This window comes from Ornithorhynchus anatinus, chromosome 1 (genome assembly GCF_004115215.2).
Source record: "Ornithorhynchus anatinus isolate Pmale09 chromosome 1, mOrnAna1.pri.v4, whole genome shotgun sequence".
Taxonomy (NCBI): domain Eukaryota; kingdom Metazoa; phylum Chordata; class Mammalia; order Monotremata; family Ornithorhynchidae; genus Ornithorhynchus; species Ornithorhynchus anatinus.
The window spans coordinates 81731573-81747875 of NC_041728.1; the positions used below are offsets into that span (position 1 = coordinate 81731573).

General features: G+C 41.9%; 1 protein-coding gene across 2 annotated transcripts in view; it reads right to left on the reverse strand.

The window, feature by feature from the left end:
• LMBRD1 (LMBR1 domain containing 1) overlaps positions 1-16303 on the reverse strand; it is a 128035-nt gene that overhangs the window by 27531 nt on the left and 84201 nt on the right. For both annotated transcript variants that reach the window (XM_029066607.2, XM_029066599.2), the window contains exons 10-13: positions 5861-5925; positions 5414-5516; positions 4606-4710; positions 3712-3861 (exon numbers count right to left, since the gene is read on the reverse strand). In XM_029066607.2, coding sequence (XP_028922440.1) covers positions 3712-3861; positions 4606-4710; positions 5414-5516; positions 5861-5925 — 423 coding nt within the window. The remainder of the gene's footprint in view (positions 1-3711; positions 3862-4605; positions 4711-5413; positions 5517-5860; positions 5926-16303) is intronic.

The window sequence follows — 16303 nt, forward strand, 5'->3', positions numbered from 1 at the left end:
GGTTTAAACAAGGAGTCTTATTTCCATATCAACAGATCTCTCCTGTTGTCAGATAATGGGGGGTTTGGGCGGGGGGGGCGGGGAGGGTAAGAAATGGTGGTCCCTTTGAGAATGTCAACTGCTTCATGCTTGACCAGAACCGCGCGCCTCTTGGTTGATGGGCAACCAGGGAAAAGGCTGCCAGATATTCAAGCTAATTTAGATTTGTTGAGTTAAGTACTGCAGTGGACATGTCATGGAGGCAAGAGAATTGGGATTGAAGGTCAGATGAGGTATCAGGGCTAGAGAGATAAATTTGGGAATTATCTACCTAGAGATGCACAGAGGAGCAAGTGAATGAAAACTGAGGAAGGATTATAACCTACCTTCTTGGTAGGGAAGCAATGGGGCTTAATGGAAAGAGTACATGCCGGGAAGACAGAGGACTCAGGTTCTAATCTCCACTCTGCCACCTGCCTGTGTACCTTGGGCCAGTCAGCATCTCTCTGCCTCAGTTATCTCATCTACAGAATGGAGTTTAAATACTCCTCTCACTGATTTAGACTATAAGCCCCATATGAGACAGGGAGCGTGTCCAACCTTGTTATCTTATATCTACTCAGCACTCAGTAGAGTACCTGGCAGAGTAAGTACTTAACAAGTGCCCCTCCCTCCCCTCTCTACCCCCCAACAACAAAAAAAAGGTTAGTACTGAAAGTTGGGAAAACTGAGGACTGGTTCATTAGAAAGGTTACTAAAAGAAGGTGACGATGATAATGATGATTTGTTGCCAAACTGTACTTTCCAAGTGCTTAGTACAGTGTTCTGCACACAGTAAGCGCTCAATAAATACAATTGAATGAATGGCTTGTTAAGCTATTATGTGCCAAGCACTGCTCTAAGTGCTAGGGTAGATACAAGATAATCATCTGTAAAATGAGGATTGACTGTGAGCCCCATGTGGGACAACCTATTACCTGAGGCACAGGGAAGTTAAGTGGCTTGCCCAAGGTCACACAGTTGACAAGTGGAAGAGCCAGCATTAGAACCCATGTCCTCTGACTCCCAAGTCCTTGCTTTTTCCACTAAGCCATGTTGCCAAGACAGGATTGCCACTAAGCCAAGACAGCAGATGCTGCCTCAGAGTGGAACTGTGTTAGAGACAGCAAGTTATACAAGCAGCTGCTATATAGTGAGGTGAAATGGGGTGACAGCAAAGAGAAGAACTGTGATAAACACTTACTGATGTCTCCAATACGACATTTCTTTGGAATGGTGATAAACTGATTAATCTTTCATGAAGCATTCAGCAACTGGACAATTATTTCAGTAAAAGGTGTCAAGCAGCCTCAAATCCCTGTACCCAACTGTTAAAGCAACTAACCAAGATGACAGGCTTCCCATAGGTGTGCGGTTGAAAGGATTATTGATAATGTTAGCAAGAGTAGTACACATGACTAGGATCTCTATCTCATTCATGAAGTGAATGTGATAGTTATTTAACTTGCCGCAAGCCTTAAGAATTAAATAAAGAACACTGAAGCTAAATTTTTAGCACCTTCCAAATTTCAAAAATATCATTTGGCAAAATTGATCCACATCCAAATGGTTTTAAAATATTTTCCAATTTTCTCTTTACTTTGTATACAAGAATTTCCAAGTACATAAAACCCACAAAACTTTAAAGGGAATCTAATATTTTTACTTTCCTACTGCTTTCAGTGTTGACTTACTGGGAGTTCTCACAACTTAACTCCAGAAAAAAAAAACTCATCCTTCTCCCAGCCTGATATCTATCAACCATCTGCCCAGACTTAGCTAGATCAGTTGCAGCCCTTCCCCTCTTTTAAGCTTCATCATGCCATCTCCCTCTAGTGCTATAGTAGGAACACATAAATTTGATAATTTCACTGAAACTTTTGATAGCATGAGAAGACGATTAAGCTTTTCTCCATCTTTAGAGTGAAAAGAAATAAAGATTACCAGCCTGGCATAATTTAAAAAAATGCTTGGCACTGTCTTCTCTATATTCAGTAATTCAACTAGTTAGGACCTAGAATGAAACAAGCTAGTATAAGAATCACATTCTGCATTTTCATCATTATGACTATGAGAAGCAGCATGGCCTAATGAATAGAGCATGGGCCTGGGAATCAGAAGGAACTAGGTTCTAATTCCAGCTCCGTCATTTGTCTGCTATGTGACCTTGGGAAAACCACTCAACTTCTCTGTGCCTCTGTTTCCTCATCTGTAAAATGGGGATTAATACTGCAAGCCCCATGTGGGACTTGGACTGTGTCCAATCTAATTAGCTTCTATTTACCCAGTGCCTAGTACATATTAAGCACCTAACAAATATTTTTAAAAAATGACAAGTCTCTTAAAGGGGACAAACAAAAAAAGGCAAAGAAAATATTATAAAAGTGCCTTTAAAATCAAAGATTTACTGAGAGCCTCCTGAATGTCAAGCAATGAACTGAGTGTTTGGTAGAGTGTGAAAGGAGCAAGACATATACATTTAAGGAGCTTACAATTTATTGGGAGACAAAAACTATTTACAGGTAGTTCAATGTAGGAAAGAATAAGGAGAAATTAGAACTGAAAATGCAACAGGATGAAACAGCTGAGCAAATAATGGAGTATGCTACAGAAAATGAGTTGGGGTTTTTTTTTGGTTTTTTTTTTTAAGTAGAAAGAAAGCTTTGCTGCTTTTGGAGGCTGAGACAAAGAAATTACTCAAGAGATAGGCTGAAAAGATGATGGTAAGGAAGGGGAAGAAAGTAAGTTCAAGCGTTTTTAATAGAGGAGAGTGAATTGTCAGGGGGCAGTTACAGGACTTGACATAATGTTAAAGAGCAGGCGGAAGAACTCTTTCAATATATTTGAAGGTCATATGTAACAGCTCTAACAGCTAATATGGAAGAAGCATCTGCCTTCCAAGCAAAGCTGAATCTGACCTCTTCTGACCCAAAATATAAGCCAGGGATATTAATAGGATGTTTAGCCACTGGATCTCAAACAACTGAGGAGAGCAAAGCAACCAGGCTCCCAAAACTAATATGTAGAGGATGAGAAATTAAAAGCAAGGTGAAACCAAATTGAGACTTTTTTCAACAAAACATTCTAAGAGTTACCTTAGAGCTATTACTATCCAAGGTAGGAAGCCTAAAAAAAATTAGACACTAGAAAGACTAGAAGAGTGCTAAGAGTTCAGAGACAAGCACTCTTCTAGTAGGCACATTAAAGCTTTAAAAGCTTGAATTCAGGTCCTTTTTCTTTTTCCATTACTTAGGCCAGAAGTTAATGAGTCATATTCTACACTCTGGGTGAAGTGCTGGGTAAATGTGAATTAACCCAGCAGAGCTAATTGAGCAGCTCCCTTTAGGAACAAGGCACTATGGGACCTGACATATTATGCTCTTTTATACTGGTTCCTTTGGGAGCTTATATTATTGCAATTACCTGAGAATATAGTTGTTTAAAAAGGAAATGTTCATAGTTTTAATAAATTGTCAGGGGAACTATTTAAGGCAGGTTGAAAAAAAATCAAGTTCTGGGCACAATTATAATAGCAATTTTACAGTGAGAAAAAATATTAATGATGGCATATGAAGAAATGATTTAAGCACTACTTTAATCAATAAAATGATCCCAAAAATATTACCTGATCATAATTTAGCTTAAAAAATTGTTATATGAACTTGAAATAAAAACTAATTTGAGAAATCTTACCTGTATTAGGTACTTCTGGCTTCCGTACATAACATACTGGGGTGCAAGACTATAAATCATGTAACTCGTGTGAAGAACAATCAACAAAAGTATCATGCAGAGGAACAGAAGAGCCTGGGGCCTAGTTCTGCCTCTTCTAATCTTATACAACTGGGAAAAAAAATGACAGCAAAAGAACAGAAATAATTTAAACAACAATTTTAACAAATCCATATATTCATTCTTTCTCCAAATGACTATTATTCACATGAGCTACAAATCAGATCTTTCCTTCTACAATCCACATTGTTGTTTATTAAAATCCTATTTCACTCATTCAGTAGTATTTATTGAGTGCTTACTATGTGCAGAGCACTGTAATAAGCACTTGGAATGTACACATCGGTAACAGATAGAGACAGTCCCTGCCCTTTGACGGGCTTACAGTCTAATAGGGATCTAGGATCCGCTTATAAGCTATATCACTTCTTACAGTAAACATTTCTTAAACTACATATTTGGAGGCTAACAATTTGAATAAGGCAGAATTAAAGCTGAAATCTCACCTTAATGCTCTCAAAAGTAAAATTAACATGAAATCAGATGTCTAAAGTTTGGGCTTAAAAATTACTCCTAAATTTTAACAATTAAAGTAGGTTAATATACTGAACACTAGGAACTCTATAACTTTAATTCATATATGATACTACATATCATAGTAAAGATATAATATGCTTATAACAGCTTCTGATACATATTTTCAGTTTAAATATACAATGAGTTGCCACAAATCAGTTACAGAGTACAGAAGTCCTTTCAGCAAGTGTGCTCTTTTCTCTGTCCAAAGGGGAGGTTATTTAATCCCCAGAAATGAAGGATTTTAGACAGTGAGAAAAGATAGTCTCCCATACTTACTCTTATCCAGAAAAACCATATACCAATATTCCGAATCCCCGCCATTGAAGTGAAAATAAAGTAGATAATGATAACTGTAATAAGGATGTAATCAAGTGGGAAAACCTGGAAAATAAAAATTAAATTTGAATACCCAAGGCAGTAGGTCCCAGCAGAAATTTTTATCAAAAGATAAAAAGTTCACATTAGCTTAAGGAGGTGTTCTTCAATTCATTACGTTTCAAGTAGTACTCCATGGCAGATTAAAAGATGCCAATCATGGGACTAACTGTGTATTTTTAAAAATTCAGAAAACAGATTCAATTCAATTTTTATTAAACAATTTTACACTAAAATTTATATGTCTACTCCATTATAAGGAAGTCTATCAAGTGGAAAATACTAACAAACATCTTTCTTCTTCTAATTCTAATAACAATTAATCCCAAGAGTGCTTCTAGGTAGATTCAAATAATGAGATTGCAAAGGGAGAGGAAACAATATATGAAGACTTTAATGTAATTTTTTTTTAAACCTACCATGTATTTCATTCTGATGACAAATCTTAATTTCTGATGTTAAATACTAAGCAATCTTTCATGTTAGTGTTTACCTTTTTGTCTACAATACCAATTTTGTTCTTTATTTATAGCCCTATAGCCCTGGTGAGGTTTCCTAAAACATTACAATAGGGTATTTCCTATAAGTTCATATGCCAAAAAACTGTTAAAATCAAAATCTTAACTGATGTTAAGAACACCTTTCATGTACATCAAACAGAATTTTGAAATACTGTACTCCTGTTCTGCAAAATGCTAAGTTTACTTACTGTTTGTAGAATGGGTAAAAGCATATTAAGAGGATTGCTCAAGTTAGTTCCAAAGATGATGAAACCAGAATCAATTCCAGCTGAATGAAGAGCTTTGTCCAGACTAAAGGAAAAAAAGTGGTAACTCATTAAACAAACACTGAAGCATCTCAAAATGCAGTTTTGCTTAACCTAAATTAGAAAGAAGGATGGTAAGTTTTCTGTTTGCCATGAAAACATGATTTGATTTTTTTTAAATTGAATTTAAAGGTACACCTGTTTCAGACCTAGTTGAGAAATGAAAGACAGAAAAATTTCAGGACATTAAGAATTTTTTTTTATGAAAGGTACGACTGTATAATACTTCAAGTACATAAGAATTAGATGACAGTAATAAATTTCAGTACAAAAAGGCACACTATTGGGATGTTATGTATTTGCCTGAAAAGCACGTCACAATATACTTACTTTGACAGGAAGAGAGAGATCGTAAACAACAATGCCACCAGGATAAAAAATACTCCCCACACAATCTAAAAAAAAAAAAGACATTGCTAAAGTAGCTCAATAACGTTTTTGCTCAGTTGTAATAATCATCAGATGCTTGTGACAAAAATCGAGTCAATCCTAGACACATTCTTATTTAACAAAGAATTTTCAACCATTCAAATAAATGTTCTAATAACCTCAGACTGATAAAAGTCATTCACGGTCCCTGAAGCAACCTTTACCCATCAAAAATGAAATAACCTTGGTGGACTAGTAGCAAAGATTTTCTTGTGTGTGTGTGTGTGTGTATATAGATATACACACACACACACATATATATATATATATATATATATATAGGCCATCCTGCTTCCCAGATTCTGAACTGTGTCTGACTTGATTATCTTGTGTCTATCTCAGTGTTTAGTACAGCACTTGGCACACAGTAAGTGCCAAATATATATATTTACAAGAAAGGTTAAAATTGTTGTGAACTGCATTAAGGGACAGTTACATTATTTCCCCACTAGAATAAAAAGAAAGGAGAACATATTGAACCTTGTATGTTCACCCCATACATCCAATCCGTCACCAACACCTGCCGGTCTCACCTTCACAATATCACCAAGATCTGCCCTTTCCTCTCCATCCAAACTACTACCATGCTGGTACAAGCTCTCATAATTTCCCAACTGGATTACTGTGTCGGCCTCCTTTTGGATCTCCCTTCCTCCTGTCTCTCCCCACTCCAGTCCATTCTTCATTGCACTGTCCAGATCAGCCTCCTACAGAAACGCTCTGGCCATGTCACTGCCCTCCTCAAAAAACCTCCAGTGGTTGCCTATTAACCTTTGCATGAAACACTCTTCACTCTTGGCTTCAAAGCTCTCCATCACCTTGCCCCCTCCTCTCTTTCTACTTCCCACCCTGTACACTCCGCTCCTCTACCACTAATCTCTTCACTGTCCCCCGTTAGTACCTGTGCCCCTATCAACCCCTGGCCCACGTCCTACCACTGACCTGGAATGCTCCTCCTCCTCACATCCACCAAACTCTTTTCCCCTCTTCAAAGCCCTACCAAGAACTCACCTCCTCCAGGAGGCCTTCCCAGACTGAGCCCTCCCTTTCCCTCTGCTCCTCCTCCCCTCCCCATTCCCCTAGCACTGTGCATATTTGTATATATTATTACTCTATTTTGTTAATGTGTACATATCTATAATTCTATTTATCTTGGTGATATCTAAGACCTGATATGCAAATTCATCATAATTCAGTAAACTCTGGGATTTTAACCTCAAATACTATTGTGCTCACAGCTTGAATTGAAAGTTTTCAGATGGATAGCAAGAATTGCCTAGTGGAAAGAGCATGAGACTATGTATCAGGAAATTTGGGATCTAGTCCCCAAATTTGCCACTGTGTGACTAAGGATAACAGTAATATATTTGTTAATAATAATTGCTGCATTTTTAAGCACTTCCTCTTACAATACAGTCATATCATAGGTCCCTCACAGTCTAAGGGAATGGGAGAACAAATATTTAATCCCAATTTTATGAAGGAGAAAACAGACTTGGAGAAGTAACTTGCCCCAGGTCACACAGTAGACATGTGGCATGGCTGGGATTAGGAACCTAGATCTACTACTTCAAAAATAAATAAAAAATTGGGGCACTTGTTAAGCACTTACTATGTGCCAAGTACTGTACTAAGCACTGAGATAGACACAAGATAATCAAGTCAGACACAGTTCAGAGTCTGGGAAGCAGGATGGCCTTGTGGAAAGAGCATGGACTTGAGAGTCAGAGTACCTGGATTCTAATCCCAGCTCTGCCACTTGCTCAAGATCACAGTGCAGGCAAGTCACAACTTTTCATTCAATAGTATTTATTGAGCGCTTACTATGTGCAGAGCACTGTACTAAGCGCTTGGGATGAACAAGTCGGCAACAGATAGAGACAGTCCCTGCCGTTTGACGGGCTTACAGTCTAATCGGGGGAGACGGACAGACAAGAACAATGGCACTAAACAGCGTCAAGGGGAAGAACATCTCGTAAAAACAATGGCAACTAAATAGAATCAAGGCGATGTACAATTCATTAACAAAATAAATAGGGTAACGAAAATATATACAGTTGAGCGGACGAGTACAGTGTTGTGGGGATGGGAAGGGAGAGGTGGAGGAGCAGAGGGAAAAGGGGAAAATGAGGCTTTAGCTGCGGAGAGGTAAAGGGGGGATGGCAGAGGGAGTAGAGGGGGAAGAGGAGCTCAGTCTGGGAATGCCTCTTGGAGGAGGTGATTTTTAAGTAAGGTTTTGAAGAGGGAAAGAGAATCAGTTTGGCGGAGGTGAGGAGGGAGGGCGTTCCAGGACCGCGGGAGGACGTGACCCGGGGGTCGACGGCGGGATAGGTGAGACCGAGGGACGGCGAGGAGGTGGGCGGCAAAGGAGCGGAGCGTGCGGGGTGGGCGGTAGAAAGAGAGAAGGGAGGAGAGGTAGGAAGGGGCAAGGTGATGGAGAGCCTTGAAGCCTAGAGTGAGGAGTTTTTGTTTGGAGCGGAGGTCGATAGGCAACCACTGGAGTTGTTTAAGAAGGGGAGTGACATGCCCAGATCGTTTCTGCAGGAAGATGAGCCGGGCAGCGGAGTGAAGAATAGACCGGAGCGGGGCGAGAGAGGAGGAAGGGAGGTCAGAGAGAAGGCTGACACAGTAGTCTAGCCGGGATATAATGAGAGCCCGCAATAGTAAGGTAGCCGTTTGGGTGGAGAGGAAAGGGCGGATCTTGGCGATATTGTAGAGGTGAAACCGGCAGGTCTTGGTAACGGATAGGATGTGTGGGGTGAACGAGAGGGACGAGTCAAGGATGACACCGAGATTGCGGGCCTGCGGGACGGGAAGGATGGTCGTGCCATCCACGGTGATGGAGAAGTCTGGGAGCGGACCGGGCTTGGGAGGGAAGATGAGGAGCTCAGTCTTGCTCATGTTGAGTTTTAGGTGGCGGGCCGACATCCAGGTGGAGACGTCCCGGAGGCAGGAGGAGATGCGAGCCCGAAGGGAGGGGGAGAGGACAGGGGCGGAGATGTAGATCTGCGTGTCATCTGCGTAGAGATGGTAGTCAAAGCCGTGAGAGCGGATGAGTTCACCGAGGGAGTGAGTGTAAATGGAGAACAGAAGAGGGCCAAGAACTGACCCTTGAGGAACTCCAACAGTTAAAGGATGGGAGGGGGAGGAGGCTCCAGCGTAGGAGACCGAGAATGATCGGCCAAAGAGGTAAGAGGAGAACCAGGAGAGGACAGAGTCCGTGAAGCCAAGGTGAGATAAGGTATGGAGGAGGAGGGGATGGTCGACAGTGTCAAAAGCAGCAGAGAGGTCAAGGAGGATCAGAATGGAGTAGGAGCCATTGGATTTGGCAAGAAGGAGGTCATGGGTGACCTTAGAGAGAGCAGTCTCGGTAGAGTGGAGGGGACGGAAGCCAGATTGGAGGGGGTCTAGGAGAGAATGGGAGTTAAGGAATTCTAGGCATCGATTGTAGACGACTCGTTCTAAGATTTTGGAAAGGAAGGGTAGTAGGGAGATAGATAGGACGATAACTGGAGGGGGAAGTGGGGTCAAGAGCGGGTTTTTTTAGGATGGGGGAGACGTGGGCATGTTTGAAGGCAGAGGGGAAGGAGCCCTTGGAGATCGAGTGGTTAAAAATAGAAGTTAAGGAAGGGAGGAGGGCAGGGGCGATGGTTTTAAGAAGGTGAGAGGGAATGGGGTCCGAGGCGCAGGTGGAGGGGGTGGCACTTGCGAGGAGGGAGGAGATCTCCTCTGAGGATACTGCAGGGAAGGATGGGAAAGTAGGGGAGGGGGTTGTTGGGGGGGAGGGGAGAGGCAGAGGGGTGACTTTGGGGAGCTCAGACCTGATCGTGTTGATTTTCGTGAGGAAATAGGTGGCCAGATCATTAGGGGTGAGAGATGGGGGAGGGTGAGGAACAGGGGGCCTAAGGAGAGAGTTAAAGGTCCGGAACAATCGGCGGGGGTGACGGGCGTGGGTGTCGATGAGGGAGGAGAAGAAGCTTTGCCTGGCGGAGGAGAGGGCAGAGTTAAGGCAGGAAAGGATAAATTTGAAGTGTGTGAGGTCGGCTCGGTGCTTGGACTTTCGCCAGCAGCGCTCAGCAGCTCGAGCATAGGAGCGTAGGAGGCGGACGGAGGAGGTGATCCAGGGCTGTGGGTTAGTGGAGCGAGAGCGGCGGAGGGTAAGGGAGGCGAGAGAGTCGAGATGAGTAGAGAGGGTGGAGTTGAGAGCGGAGACCTGATCGTCGAGAGTGGGAAGAGAGGACAGGGCGGCAAGGTGAGGAGAGATGCTATTGGAAAGACGGATGGGATCGAGAGAGCGGAGGTCTCTGTGGGGCAGTAGCGAAGATTTGCAGTGGGAGGGAGTGTGAGAGATGAGGCAGGTGAGAAGGTTATGGTCAGAGAGAGGGATTTCAGAGTTGGTGAGTGAGGAGATAGTGCAGCGGTAGGAGATGACGAGATCGAGGGTGTGACCGAGTCGGTGAGTGGGCGCGGTATGGTGGAGGAGGAGGTCGGCAGAGTCGAGGAGGGATAGCAGGCGGGCGGCAGAGGAGTCGTCGGGTACATCCGTATGGATGTTGAAGTCTCCAAGGATCAGAGTGGGCAGAGAGAAGGAGAGGAGGAAGGTGAGAAAGGGGTCAAGGTGGTTGAAGAAGTCGGAGGTGGGACCGGGAGGGCGGTAGATGACGGCGACAAATAACTGGAGTGGGTGGTAGAGGCGAATGATATGGGCTTCGAAGGAGGGGAAGGAGAGGGAGGGGGGAGGAGGGATAGTGCGGAAGCGGCATCGGGGCGAGAGGAGGAAGCCGACGCCTCCTCCCTTACCGGTGAGTCTGGGGGAGTGGGAGAAGGAGAGGCCTCCGCTGGAGAGAGCGGCGGCGGAGACCGTGTCTTCGGGAGAGAGCCACGTTTCCGAAAGGGCGAGGAGGAGGAGAGAGCGGGAGAGGAAAACTTCTCTGTGCCTCATTTTCCTCACCTATAAAATGGGTAATCCATGCCTGCTCTCCCTTCTTAGACTGAGGCTCATGTGGAACGGAGACTGTGTGTAGCCTGATTACCTTCTTGTATCTACCCTAGAATCTAGTATAGTGTTTAGCACATAGGCCCATAACAAATATTACCATTTCAATTATAGGGCCTAAAGTCACCCTCTCTAAACCCCAGTTATCCTCTTTACGAAATAGAAAAGTGAAAGCTTTTGAAGCTTGTGCGAGACATGGACTGTGTCCAATATGATAACCTTGCAACTCATCCACGGTTGAGTATGTTCTTAATGTCATTATTAGAATTCCCAAACCAGTTATTTTTAAACACACCACATAGAGTAAGTTGAATTATGGGTAAAGGATTGGACTGAAGATTTAATTCTGGACAGCCCTATGTCACTGTGGATGGCTATTATTTCTTTTATTTGGAAGTTTCCAGCATGCAGGCCATTAAGAGTGGCAAATCCTACAGGATTCAGGACATAGGTTCTGCTGCCTGCTCCTCTCCTAGATTTAGCTTCCCACAACTATGTTGACCAGTCTGCACTTTTGCTTTGATGCAGAGGGAACATGGTCAACAGCATTCTTCATCACCTACTCAAGTCATATCTTCTTGATATAATGAGCTAGGATATTCTTAAATGCCTGCAATATTTGTACAGTAATCTAAGTTAATGAAAGTCTTAGAAGGTTTAACTCCATCCAAGTGCTGTACCATTTTTAAAGCTTTGATTACATTAGTGACCTCCTCAAAAGTTAGCAGCAAATGTGTTGCCTGTTTCTGACAACACAGTCTGTCATTGCATCAATTGAAAAAGGTTTCACTCAAATTCTAATCTCATGGATGTCCAGATGTGAAATACTATGATACTCAGTTTCAAAAGTGTTGATTTATGGCACAATGGCTAATTTTACATGCTAATTAGTTAAAATTCATGAGATGTAGACCTCTGCAGAGCCTTTTATGAGAAAGGCAAGTGGGAAGAGTGTGGGTCAGGGAGTCAGAGGACCTGAGTTCTAAACCCAGCTCCACCACTTACCTGCTGTGGGATCTCGGACAAATCACTTATCCGTGCCTTATTTCCTTCACTTGCAAAATGGGGATTCAAACATTGTCCTTCCCACTTAGACTGTGAGCTCCATGTAGGACCTCCTGAGCTCTCCCAAGCGCTAAGTACAATGCTTTGCACACAGTAAGTGCTTAATAAATACACGTGAAATGAATGAATGATGATCTATCTACCCCAGCACTAATACAGTGCTTGCCACAAAGTAGGGTCTTAAACATTCATTCAGTCGTATTTATTGAGCACTTACTATATGCAGAGCACTGTACCGCCATTATTATTACCGGCAGGCAATTTTCAGGGAGTATATTCTAATGCATTTTTCATTTGGGAGGAAGAGCCAGAGGAAAAAAAGGGTAAAGAAAGAACTCTGGGCCAAACCAAATCCTGCAACCAAACACCTTCACTACCTCCTAACCTATAGAATCCTTTTCCTATTTCACCAATGCAATGCTCGATTCCAATTCCACATCCAACCCCAAACTTAGTTTCAGTTTTCCTGATCCAGTTCCATCAGTTTTCCTGCCCATTCTGCTAATTGCCAAACCTCTTTCCAACTCTCTTAATGTAATAATAATAAAGATGGTACTTGTTAAGTGCTTACTCTGTGCCAGGCACTGTACTAAGCTCTGGGGTAGATACAAGCAAATCGGGTTGACACAGTTCCTGTCCCAGGTGGGGCTCACAGTCTCAATCCCCATTTTACAGATGAAGTAAGTGAGGCAAAGACAAGTGCAGTGACTTACTCAAGGGCACAGAAGACAAGTGGCACAGCCAGGATGAGAACCCATGACCTTCTGACTCCAAGGCCTGTGCTCTATCTACTACACCATGCTGCTTCTCTTATGAGATGTACAAGAGGTAAGAGACATAAGATCCCTCAAAGAGCTTACCCTTTCATTCAGAAGTTCAATCAAGCAATCAATTGAGCACTTACAGTGTGCAGGGCACAGTACTAAAAGCATGGGAAAGAACAATATTACAGAGTTGAGAGATATGTTCCCTGACCACAGTGAGCTTACAGCCTAGAGGGGGAGGAAGACATTACTATAAATTATGGATATGCATATAAGTGCTATGGGGCTGAGGGAAGGATAAATAAAGGGTGCAAATCCAAGTGCAAGAGGAATGCAGAAGGGAGTGGTAGAAAATGAAGCGAGGGAAAGGTGGGGAAGGCCTCTTGAAGGAGATGAGCTTTCACTCCTCAACTCATCAACTTTGCTCTATCTCCCTGATCTATCATTCAAACTATTTCCATCTCACTCCAAACCACATTCCATCTTTTCATTTTACTCTACCCCCACACACATTTAGACTTCTCAGAGCAAAAAAGTCAGGTCCTACTGTGCATTAGGGAAAGCAGCAGTATGGCATAGTGGAAAAACCACGGGCCTGGGAGTCAGGTTGTCATGGGTTCTAATCTGGCTCTGCCACTTGTTTCCTGTGTGGCCTTGAGCAAGTATCTTCACTTCTCTGGGCCTCAGTTACCTCATCTGTAAAATGACGATTAAGACTGAGTGCTCCATTGAGGATTAAGACTGAGCGCTCCATGTGGGCAGGGACTGAGTCCAGCCCAATTTTCTTGTATTCACCCAAGTGCTTAGTACACTGACTGGCACAGAGTAAATGCATAACAAATACCATCATTATTATTATTACTATTATACAGGTCAGTTCTGCATTTCCACCTTATCTTAATATATTTGCAAATGGAGACAAATTTAAAACTAAATAAGGAGAATTGGACTATAAAATTTAAGTCTTTGGAATGCTCATTCCTTTGTTACGCCTACAGACTGATTAGGCATGAGTCTTCAAATGCTAGAAGAAAGATCTTAAATGGAATTCCTTATCCCCACAGAAATGGGAGTTCATGTTACGGAATTTATCGGAGAAACAACTCTGATCTTGCAATCACATGAGAAGGTTTTGTGACTTGGTGTAGAAATGAACAGACTCAAGAGATCGAGCCGAGAGAGAGCAGGAAAGGGCGGAAAGTGGCTACCCGCCCGTTCACCCCAGGGAGATACGAGTGACAAACAGCCCCGAGCCGTCCCAACCTGGTACTTTTATTTGCAAGCACTTCCGCGTTCCACTCTACCACAACTCTTCACGCACACCCAAAATCCTACCCAATCCCCTTGCTTTGCCCATACTCCAGCCTACAATGAGAACCAGTTCTTAGGAGTGGTCCATATAAGGTCATGGAATTCACAGATCACTGCCTAACCTTAAAATGATTGATCTTACACAGGAAGAAGATTAAACGGAGACAGGATGTCTAGTGCAATATTGGAAGGATATATAATGGAGACAGTATGGTCAATCATTTAGTACAGTTCAAAATCCAACGAGAGCACAAAACGCTGGTAATAAATCACTAAGTTTTAGCAAACTAGGAAAGAAAAAAATCATCCTGCTCATAATTATCACTATAAGAGACAATTAACATGCAAACCCTCAACTCTTGATTTTATTTATAAACCTCACATTTTAGAAGTCTAAAAATGAAGGCCAAGGATTTAACTAGGATTAAAGCTCTAACGTTCAAGCTTTAAAGCAAATATATTCAAAGTGGAATCTGCTCAAGTTTTTCCAAGTCAATCATAAATTTACCTCTTGAAACTAAAAATGTTATTGGCCATGGATTTCCAAAACGGACAGATACGTAGACCTGTTAATACTAGAATATGACATCATTACCTAGGAAAAAGTGTGTGTGTGTGTGTGTGTGTGTGTGTGTGTGTGTTTCAAATGGGACCAACAATTCTGTGCAAACAAAAAGACTTTCCTTTGTTGTGTTATTTTATTTGTGGCATCTGCTCCTGCAAAATTTGTGGGGGGAGTACTCATCACTTCCATACAGTAGATGACTATACTCATTAAATAAAGTAATCATCATTATTTTTATTATTGTGATATATTAAGCACATACTTTGGGTCAAGCACTGTGCTGTTAAGCACAAGTGCTACGGTATATAGAGAGCAATCATGTCAGGCACAGTCCCTGCCCAGCATGGGGCTCACAGTCTATGCAGCAGGGGAAAATGGTGAATGAAACCCCATTTTACATATGAAGAAACTGAGGTACATATAAGTGACTTAATAATAATGGTATTTGTAAGCATTTACTATGTGCCAAGCACTGTTCTAAGCACTAGGGTAGATACAAGGTAATTAGGTTGTTTCACATAGATCTCATAGTCAATCCCCATTTTACAGATGCGGTAACTGAGGCACATAAAAGTGAAGTGGTTTGGCCAATGTCACACAGCAGACAAGTGGCAGAGCCAGTATTAGAACTCACTACCTCTGACTCTCAAGTCCGTGCTCTTTCCATTAAGTCATGGTGCTTCTCTAAAATCACTAGGATTATTACGACTTGCCCAAATTCACACAGCAAGCAAGTGGCAGAACTTGGATTAGAACCTAGGTTCTCTGACTCCAAGACCCATGCTCTTTCTACTCCTTCCCTTTGCCCTCCCCAGACTGTAAACTCATTTTAGGCAAGGAATGTGTCTGCTATACTGTGCTCTACCAAGTGCTTAGTACAGTGTTCTGCAAACAGTAAATACTTATTAAATATAACTAAATGAATCAGTTAACTTTGTTGGCCACTGAATAAGACCAAATGCAAGGCTGGTTTAGGAGGCACTCACCACAGCTACTAGGAATAACAAATCATGACAAAAAAAAAAACCCCAGAGACTCCAAATCAAATCAAATACCCAGAATGAAATGTCTTCCTTTCCTCACCTCCCACTTCCCAGACCAAAGATTTTATATGAGTGGTGTAATATCCCAAGAAATTAATCATACTGATGAATATTCGGCATCATCTTTCAGCAGGATCACCACATGGCTAAAAAATTGGGACCATCACCAACCTCCTCCTTCACCACCTCCTTCCCTTTCTTTCATATTAGTAAATAGAAAATGTCGAGCCTTGTTTAAAATGGTTTGAGTACTAGAAAGATAATTAGAGAAAATGTATATGAAAATTTTTATAGGCCTGGGCTATTTTTGAGAGGCGTAAAATGTCAATTTAATATTTTATTTACTTAAAATTTTCAGCCACTCTAATTTAGTTTGCTGTGGACAGGGAATTGTCTGTTATATTGTGTTCATACTCTTCCAAACGCTTAATACACTGCCCTGCACTCAGTAAACACTCAAATACTACTTAGTACTTTTGTTTCCGCCGATATTCTTGAACTATGATCAAACAGTTTTGAATTGATCATTCACTCTCTAGTATATGGATTTATATCTGCATATATCCTTCAAACACTTAATAGGGATTATAAATAATGAAT